Source organism: Perca flavescens, chromosome 17 (assembly GCF_004354835.1).
Source record: "Perca flavescens isolate YP-PL-M2 chromosome 17, PFLA_1.0, whole genome shotgun sequence".
NCBI lineage: Eukaryota > Metazoa > Chordata > Actinopteri > Perciformes > Percidae > Perca > Perca flavescens.
Genome location: NC_041347.1, coordinates 24,632,799 through 24,657,099, shown reverse-complemented (window position 1 = coordinate 24,657,099; position 24,301 = coordinate 24,632,799). Strand labels below are relative to the sequence as shown.

The 24,301-nt window shown below is 39.1% G+C and overlaps 1 protein-coding gene across 4 annotated transcripts in view; it reads right to left on the bottom strand.

Moving 5' to 3' along the window:
• LOC114572090 (inactive phospholipase D5) overlaps nucleotides 1-24,301 on the bottom strand; it is a 64,976-nt gene that overhangs the window by 5,547 nt on the left and 35,128 nt on the right. For all 4 annotated transcript variants that reach the window (XM_028603533.1, XM_028603531.1, XM_028603532.1 and 1 more), the window contains 5 exons: nucleotides 13,791-13,927; nucleotides 7,023-7,209; nucleotides 3,634-3,742; nucleotides 3,188-3,315; nucleotides 1,634-1,831 (listed from right to left, as the gene is read on the bottom strand). In XM_028603533.1, coding sequence (XP_028459334.1) covers nucleotides 1,634-1,831; nucleotides 3,188-3,315; nucleotides 3,634-3,742; nucleotides 7,023-7,209; nucleotides 13,791-13,927 — 759 coding nt within the window. The remainder of the gene's footprint in view (nucleotides 1-1,633; nucleotides 1,832-3,187; nucleotides 3,316-3,633; nucleotides 3,743-7,022; nucleotides 7,210-13,790; nucleotides 13,928-24,301) is intronic.

Genomic DNA, 24,301 nt, shown 5'->3' with positions numbered 1-24,301 from the left:
TCAACTTCTTCCTGACAGACACCTGTGAATGTTTAAATCACGAGTGTGTGCTTTTGTGTGTGTTGATATTAATCTTTTAGAGATGGACAGCCCAGCCACATTAACAGTTTTCTGCTGCAGGCAGGATGACATCACCATCACTCATCTCCAGGAAGAAGATGACACTGAAAGACACAGTGTCCTGCAGAGACACTCGGTATGAAAAATTTACCTTGTTGTCCCTTGTTAACCCTAACTTGTAAAACCTGAATATATCGTCTAATTTCAGCTGATTTTTCTCTTTCTGATAATATATCTTTTTCAGAGCAGACATTATGACTCGTCATAGCAGGATCAGCACAGATGGAACTGATAACGTTAATAATGTGTCTGCTAACCACACAGGTGTTTTCACTCATTTAGCCTGATTAGACCACTTCAGCTACATTCACACCGCAAGTCTTAATGCCTAAACCTAAAATGTTTTCCTTTGGGGACATAATTTGAAATTGGGAAATATTTCAATTTGGAAAAAAAGGTAATAAATTGCTTATATCACAGAATATTGCAATATGTTTAAAATCGCCATAATATCGTATTGTGTAGTATTGTGATGATATCATATCGTGAGGCCTCTGGTGATTCCCACCCCTACTTCTCAGGACTGTGTGGGTGCACAGATTGACATCTTCCTGAGTCTCCTGCCGTACGTGTTAAGGTGGGACATACACCTTTATCGTCTTTATTGGTCACCTCACATAATTCCAAGCGTAACTCTGGCCAACTTCAACCTGAGCTGAGGTCTAATCAGTCAGAGTAACTCAAAACAACTTTCTTGGGCTGTGTCAGAAATCACTCCCTATTCATGATATAGAGCACTCTATTTTGAGTGTCCTAAATCATGCACAGTAGACCTTTTCGTTGACTTGTGTTAACAGGAAACTCACAGGTGAAACAAATTTCCCTAACAATGGCTCAGTTCCATTAGTTGTCCCAGTAAACCATGCTGGTGAACCAGCATGCACAAAACTAAAGCTCTGAAAATAACTCACTTAAATACAATGCAGCTGTTATTAATGTTAATAATTACACCTGCACCTTTTCTGATTTAAGATGTCAAAATACAGTGAAAAAGGGCTGCTATAGTTCTCCACAACTGAAATAACTTGCCCCAGAATCCCAGTCAGGTGAAAATGAACCATACACTGAAGCTCACTTTTGAACAGTCTGTTCTAACATCCCGTTTCAAATGACATGACATTGAATTATGTGAGCCACCAATTATACGTAATATCCTTTTGAGTGTCGGCAGTGGCAATTGAATGCTGTTATCTGATATAGATACTTTGCGGTTAACTAGGTATACTTGAGCCTGTAATGTATAACTTTAGACCACAAATGCTAACCTTTGGTTGCATGTGTCATGTTTTAAATGATAACATTACTGTAAGCATCCCTTTAAATAGATGTTTTGGCTTTTGGAGTCTTACTCTTTTATGCAAGCCTTTTTCTTTACTTGTGCCATCAATACGAAATTCCTCCTTAATTATGGGTTGGCATGGTAAGATTGTCCTTGACATATCCACAAGGAAAAGGCACAGATTTTAACCTTTTCTGATGAACAATACAAACTAATGCTATAACTGTCACTTACAGAGACGTAGGCCTGAGCCTTTGTGCTGTTGAGAGTGAGCTCCAGTGGTGTGTCCCTGTTGAAGAGGGCAAAGAGGCGCTTGGACCAGAAGGAGGGGATGAAGTCTCTATACTGGAGCCCCCAGTAGAGGCTGAACACTTTGTGGAGGTCCAAAGCCAGACAGCTGCAGTTGTACACCAACACACCCAGCTCCTTCCTCTGGAGAACGAACACAATCTCTGTTAGATCACCATCAACATTGAGACAGCACACATTTCAATATCTTTGTATTTTTGCTGAACATTATCAACAGAAATGCTGTCCATCGTCTCCATCGACATCAGATTTCCCTTTTTTTCAAGTCATTTTAGCCTGTTTTTACTCCTTATACACTTTTATACATCCATCCATTCATCATCACACACACACACACACACACACACACACACACACACACACACACACACACACACACACACACACACACACACACACAGTCTCATCTAATAACAGGCCCATCGTCACAACAACAGCAGTCTTTGCCCTCTGCTGCATTTTCATTTCAAATAGGCACATCTAATTTTCAGCTTCTTAGCTTGTACCTTCTAAATTGCCTTCACTGTCTCTCTTTTACTTTGCACATTCTTTTTCTCCCTGCAGTGTTTACATGAGCCAAGTATATAGCTAAGTCTTATTTGACATAGCCTGTTCTATCTCCATCAAAACACACCAACATGCACAATGTTATTTGACATCTCTAGGTGTCTAAAGATAGATAAAACTGTCTAACAAATGGCTCCGCACTTTAATGAACCGTGCAAGAATCTCAGCTTTGAAGAAGAAGATGAAAGAATGGCCACTTTCTATTTTTGCATGCAACCCCACCCTGCATGCCCACACCCCCATCTATGACTTTTTGAAAAAGAAGACACTGACATGTAACTTATGCACAAAGATTATCTTGCTATATGTACAAATGTGTTTTGAAAGGGTTAACGACTAATATTATGTGTCAGTAAATATAGCAACTGAATCTTCTAATATATCAACAAAAATCAGAACACACAAACAAAAAAGTGCAACCTTTGGGGACCTGTAAATATCAAGTAATAATTCAAAGTAATGGACTTGTATATTACCCATGGTAATAGATATCTAAAATCTGCCTATATTTGCCAAATGAATTAACAGGCGATCATGATATTACTGTGAGTTATTTCAGATGTTTTCAAGAGGGACACCCTTTTGCAAAGAGGGCTGGGAACTTCAAATAAAATGCTGTACTTTTGAGTCTGAGCCAGTAGAATGTTATCAAAGAATTTACATTAGGGGATACATAACTTGTTATGTAATTAAATCTCATGCAAATCTGTTGGATACACAATAACTACAGAGGGTGTAAATTGTGATTTGTAAATGTAACAATTTGCAGAGATTGTGTTACATTGCTGCTTCAGAATTTACAGGACTGAGATTATGCATTTTCTGCCACAGCCTCTGTTTTGTGTGAGTATGATATGTTAACATATGTGTGTGTTTCTGTGTGTGCTGTGATGTGTGGTGGATTTTAAATACAGTGGCAAGGGATCTCCAGTCCATGCTGGCGCTGCCGATGTAGAAATGTTTCCTGTCGACCACCCAGAAGGAGGAGTGGAGTTGACCTTTGGTCAGCGCTGTCATGTTCACATAGTGAACTTCAGCATCTAAAAATAGAGTGGGAGAGAGAAACAGCGATCAAGAAAAAGACAAAAGGCAGTACGACAATGATATTGAAATAAAGGAAGTTGCAAGTGAGACAAGGAGAAGGATAAAAGCAGATCTAGCCACAGACAGAAACAGGATCAACAAGAAAATGAAATACAAAGACAGATAAAGGGAAAGATGGAAATAGAGAGATTGAAAGAGCTGAGCAGGACAAATAGAGAAATAGGGAGAGAGAACAGTCAACAGACAGAGCTAAGCTGCAGCATGTTTGAACACAGACACACAGAATGTATAATACAGTGAGAGATAGAGCTGACTGTGTTTGGCGAGCATCCCAAGCTCAGTCGAGTCGATCATCCCGCTGGAGATCTTCAGCTGGATTCCTTTAGCTTTCAGCCCTTGCAGCCTGGTCAGCAGAGCCCTGCCCTGAGGGAAATACATCATAAAACAGCCACTGTCACATGAAATTCATATGTATTTAGACAAGATTCTCCCTGACTCTGATCAAGTCAGCAAGGTTATTTCGGCATGTGCTTGGAGAGTTCCGATTTTCAGGAGAAAGCATATATCTATAATTATATCTATTAATGATTCTTCTTTAAATGTATCTCTTGCAAGTCTTCCAATTTTATGAAATGTAATACTGAATCAGTAGTGCATCTTTAAAGTGTACAATCTTACCTGCGTGCTATATAAATAAAATTGAATTGAATTGAATTGAATTACCTGATTTTGTGGTACACATATTCCTAATTATTCCCAGAGAAAGTCTTACATTTTGGTGATATTGGTAAGTTTGCTTTTAGGCTTTTACACAGAAAACGTTGCAAATTAAAGCTGAGTCAAAGAAGTCTGAGCTTAACGGAGTGAAGCAGAACACTATTTACATTTTTTTTCCGATTGCTAAACGACAATGGGCACAACTGGAGTCACACGTGCAAAACTCAAACTACAGTCTGCACTACCAACAGTCACCTGAGCTAAACAGTTCACATCACCTGCAAAACAGGCTCAGTGCAGCCAAACAGTATGCACAAGCCTCACTGAGATAACACACACTGTCACTCAGAACACACTGAGGGTAAAAACACTAGCATCAAACACCAATACAGAAATCACAAACTTTTTCATCTTTACAGTTTGAACAATTTGAGTGACTTGACACTACTCAATAGTTTATTTAAGGAAAAAATATAGATTGTATAGCATACCAATTTTTACATAAGGTAAAAAAGAAGGAATAAAAATCAGCAGTTTTCTTCAATAAAGTATTTTGTCTCTAGTAATTTATGGAATTACCGGGGAAAAAAGTTTTCTTCATCACATTGGATGTCTGCATCATCTCTAAATAAAAATGCAAATAAAAACAATTACACTGTACCGTTTGTGAGAAACAGGTAAAAGATCAAAGATACCAATATGTCCAGGTAAGATGGCTGAGGTTATGTACACAGCTATAAAAAAAGTGATGGTGGTGAAAGCAATAGAAACACCACATTCATTTGTATTTAGAGATGATCCAGACATCCAACGTGATGAAGAAAACTTGCCACATGATGCTGGAGCGAGGCAGGATTAGTCACACTATTCTTTGGTATGTATGTACCTTTAGTTTTTTCATTCCTTCTTTTTTACATTATGTAAAAATTGGTATGCTATACGATCTATATTTTTTCCTTAAATAAACTGTTGTGTAGTGTCAAGTCACTCAAATTGTTCAAACTGTAAAGATGAAAAAGTTTGTAATTTGTGTATTGGTGTTTGATGCTAGTGTTTTCACCCTCAGTGTGTTCTGAGTGACAGTGTGTGTTATCTCAGTGAGGCTTGTGCATAGGGTTTGGCTGCACTGAGTCTGTTTTGCAGGAGATGTGAACTGTTTAGCTCAGGTGACTGTTGGTAGTGCAGACTGTAGTTTGAGTTTTGCACATGTGACTCCAGTTGTGCCCACTGTCGTTTAGCAATCGGAAAAAACTGTAAATAACAGCTAAATGTTTCAATTGAGTTATCACACTTAAAATCCTCCACAAAAGAACTGACAGTGATTCTTCTCATTGTGGGTTCACAACATATTTAGTTATTATAGGCTACTCTATTCATGGAAACAAAACAACATTTTCTTTTAACTTAACTGCTACTAATATTTGGACACAAACAGACATGCACGCACATGCCTGCTACAAGAGCATCTCCACCTCCATGTCTTGTAACTTTGCCTTTACGGTATATAAAATGTTCCAGTCCAGCCCCCCTCCCGATAAGTTGTCTTATTTAATCAGCTCTGCAGAGAGCTGGAGGCTGAAAGGCCATTAGCTCTCCTCTGCCCCAAGGCCTGGGGAAGGAGCTATTACTTTCCAATCAACAGCCATAGGCTGTCATTAGTCCTTACATGCTCTATTCATCTGTGTGTGTGTGTGTGTGTGTGTGTGTGTGTGTGTGTGTGTGTGTGTGTGTGTGTGTGTGTGTGTGTGTGTGTGTGTGTGCCTGCCTGCCTGGTCAACCCTTCTGGCAACTGTCAATACACACATCCAAGCATCTTAAAAATAACCCAGACTAGTATTTTACCAGCAAGTACAATTCTACAGGGTCATTATTGATTTTCCACTATGATTTGTGTCTGTTCATTTATTTCAAAATTTGGTCCTACTTTGATTTTTATTATCTAATTTGGCTGAAGCAGAAAACCTTTAATTTCCTTTCAAGGTATAATAAATATGAGATGTGGCAACTGTGTAGTCTGCTTAATGACCTGGGGATGTGAATAAAATCAAATAGGCACAATGTTGTATAGCTAATGCAAATAATGCATCAACTCTTCTGACACACAATACATTACATTACATATTTGCTCAAGTACAATTTTCAGGTACCTGTACTCCATTTCATGCTACTTTACACATCTACTCCACCACATTTCAGAGAAAGATATTGTATTTTTGACTCTACTTCAATTATTTGGCAGCTGTAGTTGTTAGTTAATTTTCAGATTAAGCTTTTATCAAACCCATATTGCAGCAAGCTGGGGTTTTCTCTCAGAAGATCTCAATGAGTTGAAGTGCCCAGTTCAACAGAGTGCTTTAATAGCTTCTCAGATCAGAACAACAACGAACCACATTTGCATTCACAACAGGCATTCACTACACCTACCCTCATGGGACATCACAATATGACAAGTTTATGAAATATATCGCTGAGATTTATGCAGTGGCTTGTGACTGTTGAAGAGGATACAATTAGAGTATATATGAATACAAATTAGTATAGCAGAATTTTTTTTTTCCATCTCTCTTACCCCATTAATCATCTCATGATACCCCAGATTTACATTGTGACTCTTTGGAGGCAGCCCGAAACCCTATTTTTGGGATCACTGGACAAAACTATGTGGCTGCATCTAAAGTACTTCAAACCAGCTTCACCTCGACCAGCTTCAACGGTACAATTCTGCTTATGCTTTGATGCATCATTAACAATCTAATAATGTGGTATGCTAACATTATATCACTTACAGGGGCCATTTTTCTGCAGAGAAAGTACATTTAATGTGATACTTTTTATGAAATTTTGCTGTGCTCCTTCTTTTTCCATCACTGATTATTATGTAGATGAAGCAAAAACACAAAGAGGAGAGAGAAAAGGTAAAACAAAATTTAAATAAATGCCACAACTTCTGCAAAGTCAAGTCTCTGAAGGCTTGCTCTGGTTTTACCTGTCTGGCAGCAGGCTGGAAGCTGGATTCATAGTCGGAGGAGTTGAGGAGCCACAGCGGGGAAACTATCTCTACGACCCGGATAGCTCGGTCCAGTAAGTTGTACAGCCCCACTGAGAGAGGGAGGTGTGATGTACCATTGTCTAAGAAGGAGATGTCTTCTGGGATGTTCTCCACAAGCACTACTCTGTGGAAATTATACAGAGAAAAACAGAGTAAAGAAGAAACATAATGATGTAAAATGTAAGACCTGCAAAAGAGCATTAATAGGCTGAGCCACAGAGACCTGTTAATGGAAAAATGCTGAACTCAATGTGAGGTTCATAATCTTTCACAAAGCAATTATGTGTTTGCATTAGTAGCAGAATTATTATGAGCTTGGGTGCCACTAATATGAGATTATGTTCCTTCTTTCTTACTATTGACAAATTAGCTACAGCACTCTTCCTCAGGATCGTTCACTTAATGAGTGTTATCAAGATTAGATTTCGAGACCACTAATGCCCTTAGATTCCTTGAAGCATCATTAAATCTTGTACGGGTTGCCTCTGCCAGGGGCTGAGAATAATTGAAGGTTGATGTTGGACAGTTGTCAGCAATGCAGATTCAATTACACCTAGTCAGGGATTTTTTTCAATAAGTTTTGCTGTATTCTTGTTATTTTCTCATATATACTACTCCCTACGCTATCACACGGTGCATTTTAGTGTAGCCATCAGCAGTCTGGTGTCGTCTAATATACTGTAGTTGCAGCAAGCATAATTTAATTCAAATACAGAGGCTTACCAATCTCCTGTATGCCAGATTCAGTGGATTTCCGTCTTTTCAAAGTCTGTTCCGAGTCTTCCAGTGTATAGTAGGCATTAGTTCAATGGTGAACTCTGAACGCTCGCTGTGAGTTTTAAGTAAAACAAAATTACACAAGGCGACCAGGCGAACCAAATATTCGAAAAACTGGCTTAGACCAAGTTTTTCTCTTTATCATAAAACTGTACCACCAAGCTAAAAGTTATGGTAAATGATGTGGAAAATGTTCTCAGTGCTAGTTGTTTTGCATTATATTGCTTTGTATACATCACTGTATGAATATCCCTGCACTTTCCGCCAAGGTGTAATGTCATTGTATCAGGCTAACCATGACTCTAAGCTCCCCTGATTGTATCTCCAGTTCCCATTTTACCTCACCAGGATGCTGAAAGTGACAGGGACATCAGCACTGGAGTCAACAGATTGAATTAGCCGTGGCAGACCTAGATCTGCAGCCACACAGAACGAGGCTATTATCAAGCTCCAACGCTCACCACATTCTAACTGTGTCTGGCTTGGACGTCGATTTCTGTCAGCTAGATTTTATACGACAAATAGAAATGGGGAGAGGGTGTTCAATGAGGGGGAACTCATATATAAATTCTGCACCTCCATAGTTGATTGTTTCTGGATAAAATGCTTTCCAAGAGCAGAACCACTTCTGCACAAGACTTTACTCAATTCCATGTGAGGGGATGAATTTGATAAGAAATGTTACGGCAAATATACTGCAAATTAGTTTGGTGGCTCAATAGGTAGAGTATGGCGTTAAAAGTTATGACAAACAGTGTGCTAATAAGTGTGCAAGGTAAGACTGAAGTCATATACTGTAAACATGACTTGATTATTTTAATCTAATCAACGCAACACTTTCAAAACCATTAATTTTATCAGTGCACACATGGACATCATGTCATCATGACTGAATGTGAAATTAAATTTCCTGGTTGGTCACATGAATAAGTCATACACCTATAAGACACGATGAAAGAAATTGAAAAATAAACTGATTCATTTAATCTCTAAAGAATAATGCATCAGAATACTTCAACCTAAGCAAAACCAGTAGTAATTAGTAAGTAAGTTGTGGGCCAAAAAAACAAAACAATAAGTTGAAAGACACAAAAATGATGCGTACTAGAGCTGAGGGGAGCTGCTGAGTCGACTGAGTGATAATTCTCCGCAGGTTTGAGCGACCCCTTTCTCATTACGTAGTCATCGTTACATATGACATGCTTGATTAGTGCAGCTTTAAAATTAGTTTGTGTGAAGTAGTAGGAAGTTTTTGTTATGGTCGTGTATTGATTATGTCTCTTAGCCATTGAATAAAATCTATTTTTGGTAATTATTGAGTTGCATATGAGGTTCATAACTGTTTAAAGTGTTAGTGCAGGAGTGTATAAAATACTTTTCACACATAGTTGCATATTATTGGAATGTAGTGAGTAAAGCTTTCAATTCTTTTTTGTCTTTTATTGCATTAAAGACTCATTCTACACATTTGTTTCATGGCTTTGTGGCTTTAAAACATAGTTAGGTCTGTGCTGGCAGACTCCCTGGCGATGGCTCTGTAATACCAAATGGATCTTAGCACTTTGACCCGTCAGAGCACAGGGTCAGCTGAGGTGTGACAGCTCGTGGTCTATCGAGTGCTTCTCTCAAGGGCACACTGTCGCGTGCATGTTGCAGGTGATAATGTACTGGCATCACACTGAGGGGCCCGTTGCCAGCTGGCAGCTTGAAAATGTAATCCTGGCTAAAGTAAAGCTAAATCAGGTTTTGGAAAGTGGCCAAGGGTCAAACTGTAAAGTAGGACTCACACCCTCTGTGATCATAACATGATGATTCCTCCTCATGGAAGTGGCATTCAATATGTTACAGTAAGTGAAGCAGAGTTTGGGGAGAATCATATGTAAAGTTGGCTCATATGTTACTGAGGGTGGGTACTCTGCTATTTGTCAGCCACAGAGCTTGAGGACTGAACACAGAGTGAGTAAAATGAAAAGAGGAGTGTAACAAGACACAACCAAACCAATACAGCGAGCTGTGATGAAATTATTGAGAAGATTAATGTTCACATCACACAGCCTCTAGAGTCTCCTTTGTTCTGTAAAGACAGCAAAAACTGGTACAGCTATAGTAAACACATCACAAGAAGGTAAAACAAGGATGGAAAAGAAACAAGAGGAGCAGTTGTAATCTTATTTTGAAGGAAATCCTCTCTGTCTACTGTAATGGCTGTGAGGTATGATGAATGGTGGTTGTGGGTTGTGCAAACAGGCAGACAGGCTTTGGTATTAAAAGCGGAAAAAACAGCGAAGTAGCTTGTCTATGCCTGCAAGGGATTCATTGATTTATGCAGTCTGTGATGTCCACTGCTGGTCCCCTCCATTGTAACCCATCTGCACACTCATGGGTGTGATTCATCCCCAGCCAGTCAATACCTAAGTGGTGTAAACTTTATGCTCTGTGTGTGCATACACAACACAGTGAGACAGAGACAGAGAGTGTGTCTGAATGTAAAATCCCTATATAACTCTCTGCATGATAATGGATTCCCGTCTTCACAGTGTGGTAGGTGAGCGCAGTTGTATTAAATTGATAAACTCTCCCTCCTGATGTTTTGTTTCAAAAGTCAGAACATTATTTAACACCATAACAGAGCTGTCAGGGCTGAGGCAAGTTTACATGTTAAACAAACTCAAAACAAAAAATAATATAAAAAATATATATATACAAAAGCACGTAAGGATACTGTATGGAAAATGCAAATTACACATGCAAATACTTGTGATACTGTGTGCCCACTGTACCACTAGAGTAACAGCATGAGATGTGCCAGTGTCAGCTCCAGACATCTGATATAAATTATCCACCCTCTCATGAGCTGCCCTGAGCTCTGGGTGTACAGCAGCCAGGACATTAATAAGGGTATCGCAGGAGGTGCTGCTGCACTGCTCACTGCATGCTGTTCATTTAAAGGGTAAATGTCAAATCCAATGTTTCATCGGGTACAACCAGAACACTGATGTAACTGTAAACACGCTTCATGTGTAAATGTCAACCCTTTATCTGACATTTGAGCCATTAAATTACATTCTTCTTTAACCATAATTCTCTGTGTTTTATGCTAATGAATGTAGACAGCAAGTACTTAGTTTATTACATTGTTCCATGTCTGTCTGTCATGACATGGGTGTTCCCTGACATTTTTTTTTAAAGATTTTTTTTGAGTCATTTTAGGCCTTTAAGTTAAATGTATAGGACAGCTGAAGACATGAAAGGGTAGTGAGAGGGGAATTGACATGCAGCAAAGGGCCGCAGGTCGGAGTCGAACCTTGGGCTGCAGCGTCAAGGAATTAGCCTCTATATATGGGCACGCGCTCTACCAGGCGCCCAGTTCCCTGACATTTTGACCAATGGGCAATGGCCAATAGTTTGCATCCACTAAGCTGAACTGTTAAGCTCACTATAGGCTATACTGTGCACCTTGTTGTGGCTGAATCTCAGAGATGCCAACACCACCTTTGCCCCAGTCAGTTCTGCCTCGTTTAAGAGAGTTATTTGGTTGGTTCAGTAGCCTAATTTCTGTGGATTGTTCAGTTCTTTTTCTCTGCCCATTCTGGCTGTAGGTTTTCTTGTTTTGTGTTGGGGGGTTACAATCAGATCACTTTACTCCAACAACCAAAAAACAAACACTGCTGTGAGCGTAAGAGATATATCATGTTATAGCTGAAGTTGTCCTCAGAAACAATAAATATCAAATTAATTAAGTGTTTGATTGTACTGTTGGACAAATACATAAAGTCATCATCATCATTTATCTGCATCAGTGGCAGATTTAAAAAAACAACAACATTTTAACGCAGATGCACAGTAGCAACCCATCTCAGATGTTCTGTCTCTGAAATCCAAGCATTAGCATTGTTTATGCAGGAAAAAATCGATTAAAGGGAAATCTACATAACTAAAACAACCAGCTGTGTGTGACACGTCCGAATTACAATATCACAAACAATAGAGCTGCTGAGTCATTATTTGGGCTGTTAAAAGGCTCAGAAAGAGATTTTTTTTATAGTGGCAAAGCAAGGCAATATAAAAGACTAGTCTGCTATAAATTTTTAAAAAGAAATAACCATGGATTTCATTTGAAAGTTAATCACTGGGTCATTTTCAAAGAGTGAATACTGACTGAAAAGGGCTTTACATGCATTTCCTTTGATGAATTACAAGCACCTTTAGGAATCTAAGTGAGCATGAGCAAGCCTCAGTGCACTTCATTATAAATGTGTCAGTCTAATTAGTAGTCTATCACTTTTCTTATTTTGTACTGCAACTCGCTTTGAGCAAAATACAAATCATCCATTATGTTACACTTGCGCACGTTATAGGTCTTTCAAATGATGCATGTCGCAGTAAAATGTCATCATTAAGCTTATGGGATAGAAATAGCAGTGCACACCTGGAAATTGACAGTACACATTTCTGAAATTTGTTTGGAGTTAAGTCTTGAACTGACAAGAACCCCTGTTATCACAGACAGCAAGAATTTAACAGCATTCATTCCAACCTCAAATCTTCCCTGATATCCTCTACTTCTTCTCCCTCCATCTGGCTCACCCATCATCCCTCCGTCAGCCTCATCGTATTCTTCTCTCATTCTACCACCACACTATAGGGGTCCTTCAGAGAAGGAGAGGAGTCCAATTCAGCTTTACAAGTTTGGATTACTTTCAGTCTTAAGTAGAACAGAAGCATGTGATGTGGAGGTTGTTAAATTACTATATAGGAGTGAGAGAGTAGATGGACACAGACATAAAGAAAGAAAGAGAGAGAGAGAGAGAGAGAGAGGGGGGTAATTCAATGTTGAATGGTAAATTGAATGATGCGAGTCTAATGGAGGGGAACTTGTAGGAAGGGGAGAGAGCAGAATGCTGGATCAGAGAAAATGACTGCTGATCAGCCAGTTTCACTCTGGACCACCACGACATACTGCAGTGGTGTTGAGGCTTTTTGTCTGGTGATCCATATTCTTAAACAGTCTGAAGAAACTTGTTAAAGTGTGGTATATGGTTACTTTCAGAAGAGCCTTGTAATCATTTCAGGGCAACAGGGGAGGCTACAATAGGATCAGGTTGAGGGAACACATATTTGTTTTGTATTGGTGCTACTTGGCACCATTTTTTTTAACTTTGAGACAATAATATACTCTCTCTAAATTAATACAATGCAATGCTGTGGGGTCTGCAGCCTTTATACACTGCAGTTTATGTCGTGCCAGTGCGTTAGATCGTGCTGGATTGCAACGTGTCACAGACTGGGATTGATTTATGGTTTGAAACTGGAGCTAAAACAGCAATGGAAGCTGTTGGAACAATTGCAAACAGAGAAAGGCCAAAGCAAGCCAAATGGGTTAAAGGAAATGTGGGTTTAATTCACTGGCACCAATGCCATATCATATGCCAAATCATGTCAACCGCTGTTTGAATAGGTTTATATATTACAATAATTGAGTTTTTTTGCTCTACTGCTTTGCTGTACTCACATTAATAAAGAATCACTCAGTTGTTTTTAACATACAGTTTGTAAACTTGAAAGGATTTTTGAATCAGCAAAAAACTAACTGATGCAATTTATAAACTAGTGAAGACGTGGCTTTTCCTATCATTCAGGTAAGACACAATTGGATGTATTATCAAAAAGACCAACACAGAGTTTCTCCAAAATACAAAAAATGCAGGGTCATCTGGCAAACACGTTTAACTTTGCTCAACTTTTGACACAACACAAAGTACCTAATGCAACATACTCCCACCAGAGCAGCCCCCTGCAGTGATTTAACACAGCTGATTTTGGTATGAACACCCGCTGTGGCCATAACTTGTGATCAAGGAAACACAAGCCAAACATGTTGGAAACCACTAAAAATGAACTGTGTGTTTGTGGTTCTGCAGCTCTCACCTGCAGTTCCTGCTACAGTTATCCTCTGTGATCCCATCTTCATCCTCACCCCAAAAGTCCACCGCTGAGAAAATCAACGCCATCAGTACGGCGAAGCAGCACACCAAGGCGAAGATCATAATGCATTTCTGCTGAGACTGCAAGAGAGAAAAGGAGAACAACATTGATTTTCAAGGTGTTTTCTACTCTTCATCAAAACAAGCCCAAAGTGCCCCAACCTTGGCTTCTGCTAGCTGGCTGCTCTGGCTGACACAACTTTTTTTTAATGCACAGCTCAGCAGGTCATAACATGATATAGAGGGGGAATTTAACACAAACATGTAAGGTGTACGCATGACCTTGCAAGTTCATGCTTTTATTTAAAGAACATGAGGCAGGAATGAGAAGAAGAAAGGAAAGAGGGAAGAAAGAGAGTAGAGAGCAAGGAGAGAGACAGAGAATGAAGAAAGCTAATAAGAAAACAAAGCGATTGACAGAAACAAACATTAACATTGGATATTTGGAAGTCCACATGCTATTATATGGTTGAGAAGGATGTAAGGGTCAGGGTGTTCTATAAGGGCAATGATGATGTGAAGACAAATTAAATAATCTAATAAATGTCATAATATATCAGCCTTGGAAGCTGCAGGTCATGAATGTATTACCAGTTCAGGGATTCCTGCTTTACACCTGGGAACTGTTTGACGATAGTATGGTTCTTTAACGTTTTCATTAAGCTATGGTTTGTGTTTAATTTGACACATTTCCCCTGTTTTGTTTTGCCAATACACGTTAACAAGCAAATAAGTTCACGGGCAACCTTGTGCTACATTCTTCTACCACACAAAAGTTGTGGAGCACTTTGATCGAGGTTATGGGAAGATCATAGTTTTAAATGTTGATAAAGTAAACAAGTCATATCATCGAATCTGACATTTACATTTTCAACCAAGACCACTTTCTTTAACCTTCAACAAATGCCAAACTTTTCATGCTGTAGTTGCTATGAGCGGATTGCAGGGAAAACAAATAAAGTATGTTGTCAGTCAACATTTTAAAGACATATTTTGTATGAATCATTTTCAACTTTGCAGATGCATTTCAATTACGTTCCCTTATTATGTTGATAAAAATGTCACTTTGGCAGAATCATGGTGCTAAAAAATTATTGGATGTGGCAAATTTGTTGTATATAAATTCCTGTTAGTCTTTCAAAGTATACTTTACATTTTGGCTTGTCATAACAGGAAAGCCACAAGTGTAACTAATAACATTAATCATGGGTCTTCTCTATTTATTTGTCCCACTAAGCCATTGAAGTAAACAGTGAGCCAGTACATGTTGATACCAGGGGCCTGAAACAGGAACAGATAAATGGAAATCAATCATTATTATTGTTATTAATTGCAACTGTGTTTTTCCTGCATTGACATGTGGAGATCTGTGTATTGATTACTACCTGATACTATAGTCGTATAATAGTCAGTAGTAAAGATATCAGCTTTTACATTGTTTGGGTCACAGCACAACCACTTGTTCATATTTTAAGAATGTAAACCTCATTATCTATCATGATCATATAATTATGCAGTATTTATTTCATTATATCACATTTGTATTAACCCGTGACTGAAAGTCATTACAATAGGTGTATCTATTGCAGCCTCACTCATGATTTCAATATGTACAATAGATGTGGCCCACTTACTGGGAAACACCCTAACTATTTGTAGAACAGTAACAAATGTATCACGATCCCTTAGTAACCTGCCAGAAGAGCCAAAACTAATTACCCTTGAATACAGCAGATCATTAGCACATTCAACTAGACTGCAGTCATTATCCTCAGGGACAAATCTGATATAATACACCACCAACACCGACAGAGACACTGGCAGGGATATTTAACTTCACACTCTCATCCTCACAACCATCTGTCTGAGCTGATGTCTGACATGGGAATAGTGTTTTTCTATTTATTGGCAGCACTGGTGGTTGTAATATTATGCCTAATTCCTAAGTGTAGCCACAGTCTGCTGAACCAACTCTTTTACTCTCAATCATCTGTGTCTCATACTGGTTGCAAAAGGATGAAAACAGCATGGAGGTTACAGTAATGACATCCTGACCATAAGGCAACTGGTAAGCATCAAAGAGCCCCAGGCACTTAACAAAAGCAAACTCAGCAAACACACACAAGGTAAATGGAGGTTAAATCAAGTCTGTCAATCATCTGCTGGACCTTGTACTGCAATAAAAGCAAGTTCAGATGAAGGTCTACCTGTACGGCATGCTTCTCATATTTCCAGTGTTTTTACTACCAGCTGCTGCATTCACATGTGGTCAGATGTGCATCATGGCAGAAATATAAAGAGGTCAGACTCAAAGGGTGCACTTGGGATGGCGTTACCTGATATCAGAGCACAGCTAGGGATCAATACACCTACAATTACAGGAAATAGTGTGCTTCACAGTACCTGTTTAGAAATACAAACACTGTATACATGTAACAATCACAAAAAGAAGAAGAAAGTTTAGGCTACTAGCATGTCATGTATTGAGGTGGTGGCAGAAATCTCAGAGACTGATATCTCAAAACCAGGACACATGAAACTTAACTATCAGCATGGCTAGATCCCACTAGGGGTACATTTCTTTTTGTAATTTGGGTGAACGGACCCTTTAACAACAATGCATTTCTGGGGCAGCTGATGGTAAAACACTCTCCTTCTCATATTGGTGCCTTACTGCTAAACATCCTAATTCCACTTGTCTCTTTTTCAAACTAACATATACAAACTTTTGTGCTCTTATCATGTGTCAGTGCTTTCAAGAACCTTTTTGGCTGTTTACAGTTACTGTTACAGGATACAGCGACATATGATAGAAAATTCCAATCATCTAGAAGCAAAGATAACCTTGAGTGAGTTGCTAAAAGAGAATCATAAATTACATAATTTAGTGAGATTTCTCACCCGGCTGTTTCAAAAGCTCCCCAGAGTCCATCTAAAAAAGGCTGGCAAGTTGGATGGCACAGTGCCACACACACAAAAACAAATCACTGTTACTGTCTCACACACAGACAGAAGTGAAGGCCAGGCCTGAAAGGGTGGATGTTTATATCCTCAGATCAGAGGCAGAACTTTTAAACCGAGCCATTCTCTCTGCCAAATCTCTAAGTTGTTTTAAGTCTGCCCTACAAGTGATATGGAAAAAACTATCTGCTTTACAGAGTTTGAGAACAGACAGTGTGGTGATTGTCTAAAGCAGGCTCTATTTTTACCTATGTCCCAGCTTGTCGTGCTGCTATGTCCCCATATAGCATGCTGGTTTGTGAACACGATGCAGGAGTCATGTGGCCCCTGTGGTTTTGGAAGCACATTTAAGGAAATCTTTAGTGCGCCTACAGAGAAGCAGAATGAGTTTCTTCACAGTGCAGCCTGAGGAAACTTGTCAGGGGCCCAATTATCCTCTTATGAGTGTTTCCTCTTTGTCAGGGCATGGTGAGAACAAGTAACCCTGCTGTTCAGAGGGAAAGACAAGTTTACACCACACCAACGTCACAACAGAAGTCTGTGAGCAACATATCCTGGTCTAATTTGTCTTATGAGCGCTTGGAGCACTGCAGATGTTGTGTAATCGTTGTATGGGTAAAGCACAAGATCGCACAAGCCTGGTGACAGCATGAGTTGTGCTGGCATTTGAAGAGACAGTCTTGTTTTAAGTGCAGCCAGTTTCAATCCATGCACACAGATGATTGTGGAGAAGAGAACAGCGAGAAAAGGAAAGGGAAAGAAGAAAAAGAAGAGGATGAGAAGAGGTGGTTGAGGCCTTTGTCACTGTACTGGGTGGAGAGTGTAGCATGACACTGATTGGGTCAAGACCGACTGAGGACTGATAATCAAACACTGAGTGCACAAGGGATTTAATAACCATACATCTACAACCCGACATTGAGCTAGTGCTCTTCAAAATTTTTTTTTACCACATTGTCAGACTGGATACTCAAACCTTGAAGCTGATTTTGCTCTAAGACCTTTTTTTTTTAATTGATTTGTTTGTTCACTGCTGGTGACTTACATAACACACATCCTGGCTATGGTGAGGTGTGAGAACAGGCGCCAAGAGGCTAATTAGAGGTGATGAGGACAATAATAAAATTGAATTATAATAAAGTTTATTTGTATAGCAGTTATCAAAACCAGCATAACAAAGTGCTTTACAACAAACACATAAACACAACAATAAAATACACAACAATTTTTGATTAACCAGGAAAGCATAAAGAAAATAAGAGGAGTAAACTTAAAAACAATTGATGATTACACTATACCTTATTCTCCACATCAAAACTAAAGTACAGTGTAAACCAATAGTTAAGAAAAAGTTAAAAAATATACCTAAAAGTTATAACACTATTATAACACCTGAAAACATTAAAACAACCAATTCCTCTGTATGCAGATCAGTCTTTACTCTATACTATCTGCACACTTAAGATGTTACAGTAAGTGCACATTGGCAAACCTCTTATTGCTGTTAGCCTTTCATCTCTTTCTCTACCACTGTTTTCCCCTCTTTGCTGCATCCATCTGCTGTTCAATCACCTTCGTGACAAGCAAAGAGCCCTAAATGAAAAAAACAAACACATGATGTCCTGATTTTGGCTCATCCTGCAAGGAAAAGTCCATGGTTCACACAGCTGCTGAAAGCCCGCTAATCGCTGAATTAGTGACAGTATACCCAGAACACATCTAAGTGTATCAATCGCACTCACACACGGGCACATGTATGCATGTATACACACATGCAAGTGGGAATACAACCACAATAAGAATTGTGTTTGGTTGTCTTTTTAATCTTTCCTCACCTTGTCTATAGGTGTGGAAACAGTTCATGAATTATTGATTAACTGTTGATGAGTTTTGTGGTGTGAAGACGATAAATGTGTCACAGATACAGAGACTCATGCTGTGACAGACTCGGATGCAGGTTATTCTACATCCTACAAATGGATGAACGAATAAAAACAATCTGATTATGATTGCTACCAGATAATGTTAATTGGACAAGTACTCTGTTTAATTAATATTCCTCTGTCAGATTTAATTCCTAAAAATTACCATTGCAGAGGTGTCAATGACGACTAGCATCTCAATATATTTGGCTAAGCATGTGTGTGTGTGTGTGTGTGTGTGTGTGTGTGTGTGTGTGTGTATGTGTGTGTGCAGCAGTCATACTACTGTATGTACCTGAGCCTAAAGTGGATGTTTAAGAAAATCCACTCTAAAGCCCTAATCCTGGCTAGTGAGTCAAACGTAGATGATGTAATGTCACAGTAAGATATTTCGAGCACAACTACAACCATCTTTTGATGGAGAAATTCTTTCATCTGTCCAAAACATCAGCAGTAGATGTCAGATTTTGGAGTCAGCTCATCAGTATCAGAGAACAATGGCATCTTCATAGGCTCTCCTTTTTGCACCGTTCAGTAGTCACGCAGGGAGACATTTACTGTATCTTATAAAAATCAGCTCTATCAACAAAGTGCGATCACCAGACTATAGTGCGGATGTACAAAGTTTGCTGACAGATACACTGATGCAGTGTTTGAAAATGGAGAAATCATTATTCTTACGATACATAATATTATACTACATTAAAATAAAGAATTTAAATAACCCCATTGTACCAAGACATTTAATGTGCTGGATTGTTTTTTTGAGATATAGCCCTACAGTTAAGTGTTATTTTCACTCATTATTGTCTGACACTGTACAGACACACGCACACACACACACACACACACACACACACACACACACACACACACACACACACACACACACACACACACAAAATGTTATTCATCTGAAGGTGTCATCATTCTTTTCAACATGTCTATTCATTTTAGCAGGGATCTGGAGGTTGCAGAGGAAAAAGATGACGAAACACACACACACACACACACACACACACACACACATACAGACATTACACATTCACATCTCAAAGCTGCCTGGCGCAACTGCAGTCTTGGCTTCTGCACCAAGGTTTACCATCGACTAATTGATCACAATCAAGCAACACTTACATAATAAATGAATGTAAAGTGGCTAAGCCAAGTGATTCTGAATACAATAAGCATTGGAACGAAGAGTATTCATGTGGAAAATTTGAAGCAACTTAGTCTAGCATTTTTACCATAAAAATGTAATTTTATAGTAAGTGAGCCTTAGAATTCTAATGCTAGTCTAGAATTGTAGCGTGGAAAGGAAAAAGAGATTTTTTTTTTATAATTCTCACAGAGTGTTCAACGTTTAATAAAGATAAAATAACAGCAAGAATCACCAAACTAGGTTGAAATTACAATGTTTCCTTCTAGCAAATACATATAACCACACATACAGTTAATCAGTAGCTATGTGTTTGTGTGTCCTTGCATGCAATGTATTTATGTTCAGTAGCTTTAAAATTCCGGAAGTGCAGAATGAGTGACAGAAAGAGAGCAATATCAGACAGTGTCATGACGTGCTGTCCAAGCATGTGATGAGGAGGCACATTTCTATGTTTGTTTGTGTGACTTGATGCTTGGAGCAAAATTCTGGGAACGGGTCTGGTTGCTCTCTCTCATTTGACATCTCACTCTACCTCTGTGTAATGAGTTGAGCCAAATTTCATAAAGGTATGCTTGTCGTCATTATACTGTGCTTACTGCTGGAGTCATTGTCTGTGTCCTGTCTCTTCCATCTATTTTCTGTCTTTGTTTCTCCTCTCTAGTTTCAATGTATTTACTCTATCCTTATCATACAATGTGAGTATACGCTCAGCAAATATAGTGATAATGTTCCTGTTTATTAAGTTGTATGTAAGTGGCGACCGGACAACTTTAATGGAGGAGTGGATTTATGCATGTTCTGCTTACAGCTAAAAAAAAAAAGCTTATTTTGCTTTGTGTTGAAGAGTTAGATGTGAAGATGAATACCACTCTCATATCTGTATGGTGTATGTATTGTGTCACAATGTCCGTCTCTATTTCTGCTCATTTTGTCCCTCTGTCCATCTTTTACTTTAATACACATTTCCACTTTCCCAGACCCCTTCAGTGTTATTCTTTACCTGTCCACCAGATGGGTTGGATCCTATCCTGCCACTCCCATCTATAGTGCGATCACCTCATTCCCCTCACCTGAGCTGAACATTTGTATTATCTGGCTGCAATATTTTACATAAAAGTGGCAAAAACTCCAGGCTTCAAAGTATCTCTTCAGACGATCATAACTGGCATCCCACATGCAGTCTATGCCCTCATATGATCTCTATTTAAGTGACAAACTTGTTTCTCTTATGACTTATGTGGAAAGATTTCTTTAGAGGTTTTGATCCTAACTTTGCTCTTGACCCAGCCAAAAGCTTTCTGTTCTCTGCTACATGTTTGGTCATTGCATGCATAGAAGCTGTCCTGACACGGAGCTGGATGATCTGATGTATGGTTCTAAGGTGGCTGTGTAGACTAGGATGGGTTAAAGGAGACTTAGTCTATATCCTTTGCGTTCCACTTCAGGGATTGCTCCGGTGCTGCAGGAAATTCCGCGGGATGTATTTTTATTATAATTTGGTGGATTTATAAGGACTATTGTTGACTGCTCCTCAGATCTCTGCATGGTAAATTGAGACAACTAGCTAGGCTATCTGTCCAATCTGAGTTTTCTCTCGCATGACTATTTTGCAGCGGCTTTGTGCAGAGTTTAGCACCGCCCATGACGATTCTAATTGGTTTAAAGAAATGCCACTATACCATTGCATGTTTTCCTCCCATCCCCGAATGCTGTGTGGAGTAGCCAGACTCTCCTTCAGCGCGCTTTGGAGGAGGGTCTGGCAAAGCGAGACTAAAGGAGACTCATCTTCATCAGGTGTCATAAGTGTCATACTCATTTTTACTGTCTGTGATCAAAGTGACACAGACATTTCACTCCAGGCTGTGGGGAGAGGTAAATTCACCAAAGCTGAAATGAAGGATGTTGAAGGGATGTTGAAAGATATTACTTCTCCCACTTTTGAAGCATTCAATATATAAATGGTCAAAATGTTTACATGTATAGAATATACAAAATATACAAAATATAAGACTGAGCAACAGAGAGGACAAAACATGTTGGTCAATCTGCTTTTGAAAGGCTGAGTAAGCACACAGGTGATGGACACATAAAGCAACACAGACTGACAGGGGAGTGGCAGCTGGAATGGACTTTGCAACTGAAATGACATTGGTGCACAATAGAAAGTGTGTATGTTAATTTCTGTGTGCATACATGCACAGTATATGAGTATGTATGTAAGTCATGGCCACACTTACTATACAGTTTGGAAAGCTCTTGTTGTAAAAACAGTTATGAGCCGAGTGTGTTGGCATTACAGCCCTGTTCATACGTTATATTCAGTGCGCTTTTCCAGGGAAACAGCCCTCACTTTTAACTGGACTGTTATGTTGACAAAATCAAGTATAAACTCTTGTGAACAATGAATCCATTTGTTTGGGTGATATTATTGAGAATTTGTGTGCAAGGCTGGGGTATGGGTATGTGCTGGGGGTTTTATGGATTAGCACTGGGGCTTTGCGGGCTAATGAGCATTGTGTGTTGAGACAGAATGCGAAGAGAATGACGCTGCTGCATACAATGTGTTATTTTACAGCTTTTAATAGTGTAAAAGAATAATTTGTGCTTTGTGCTTTCCTTTGGTGCAATATTTTAGGCAAAAAATTTACAATGTCATGCATACCATGGACTATTTCAAATAAATTTCACCATCCGTCATTGCTCCATGACTGCATCTGCTGTCAGCTGCCCTCCATCTGGCTCCACATGATCTCAAAGAGACTTTGTGTCTGTTTGATTTGTTGCAGAATGGATTCTAACCCCTTGACGCCTGAATTTATTCACAATTATATAAACAAAATATTATGTGTGTTTCTGGCTCTAAGTTGATGCTAAATTAAGTTGAGATTGTTAATTTGTCTATAGCATATGGAATAGATATAAATTTAGGTATGATGCAAATTAGCGACAACAAAAATTAATAAAACACAGTAGATTTCATTTATGTCACAAAGTTGTTAGAACTTCTAAACTGTAAATGGCAAATACATGGATCTTGACAACGGCAAGAAAGAAAACACTCTCCTACTCCCTAACATTGACAGTAGTTTCTTTAGGGTTAGGGGTAGGGTTAGGTTTAGGGGTAGGATTAGGTGTAGGGGTAGGGTTAGGGTTAATTTTGCTTACGTGAAACGGATATATCTCCCACTCCGACCGGTCCTACGAGAAACCAGTGCATGCAAAAGGTTCCGAAGTATGTATCACATGTAAACAAACCGGCATTGGGGGGAATACACACGCTATCTTGCCTGCAGTCGGAATGGAAGGGGTTTGATGCAAATTAGCGACAGTCTGCGTTAAGGGGCTAATAACTTATCATAGCTCTGTATCTTTTTGATTAGTCAGTCGTGTACTAGACTGTACATATTGTACTTTTTACTTTGAAATCCTAATAATTATAGTAATTACCTTTATTAAATATAAAGGAGCCTATCTGGTTCTCACTATCTTAGGAATGACTGTGTGCTGCTCCATTCGTGCTGTCACAGCATTGTCACCTTTGAGCTACTGCCTGCTCTAGCCTCATGGAAAGTGACATTGAGTGCTCATCTCCAGAGAGACAGTGTGCTCTTAATTCATCTCACTGACAGTCCGTTCAGATCTCCGGAGTGAACCCAGGCCTCCAAGTGCTCTGCCAGCCGGATGAGCAGTCAAACAGACCTGCTCTTACTCAAGCACAATCACGGCAGCTTTATAAATATCTGACTTCAATGGGGCTCACATTCACAGAGAATGAGTGATATGATGATGAAGATTATCTTTCGTCCAAGCTGTTGAAAGAGTGTTGGCCTCTTTGATGCATAAGAAATGTCATCAAGACTACAAAGCAAATTCAGTTGACTTTGAATTACAGAGTGCAGTATCTGGTTGGCTGAGGGCCCTTTTTCCATCTCTGGTTATTTTGAAAAAGGAGTGATCATCTCAGCTTGATGCTACTGGTCAAATAAAAGAAAGAAATGGAGGACCAGATGCATGGTGCTTGGTCTTTAATGGCTGGAAGCCCAGACCTACATGTCTTTGAAGATTTTCCACTGTCAGTATGTTTGACAGCCCTGTCAGGTCTTGTGCATTTGCGGATCTGCTCACTTTTAGGTTGATGATTCTAGATCAGAAACTGTTACAATCCTTGTACTGTAGACCTAATTAGTTTAACCAAGTTATACATATCTAACTTACTTGTGTATATAAATGTATAACAATGACCCCAGTGTAATTCCATGAGAGGTTATCTCATGTTGACAAGAAAAGTGACAGTACTTTTAGCTTTTGTCCTTTAGGACTTGCTCATTGTTTATTTCTGTATACATTTACTATCTCATAACGTTATTCACTTCTCTCCACTGTGTCTGCCTGTCTGCCTCTGCATAGCCA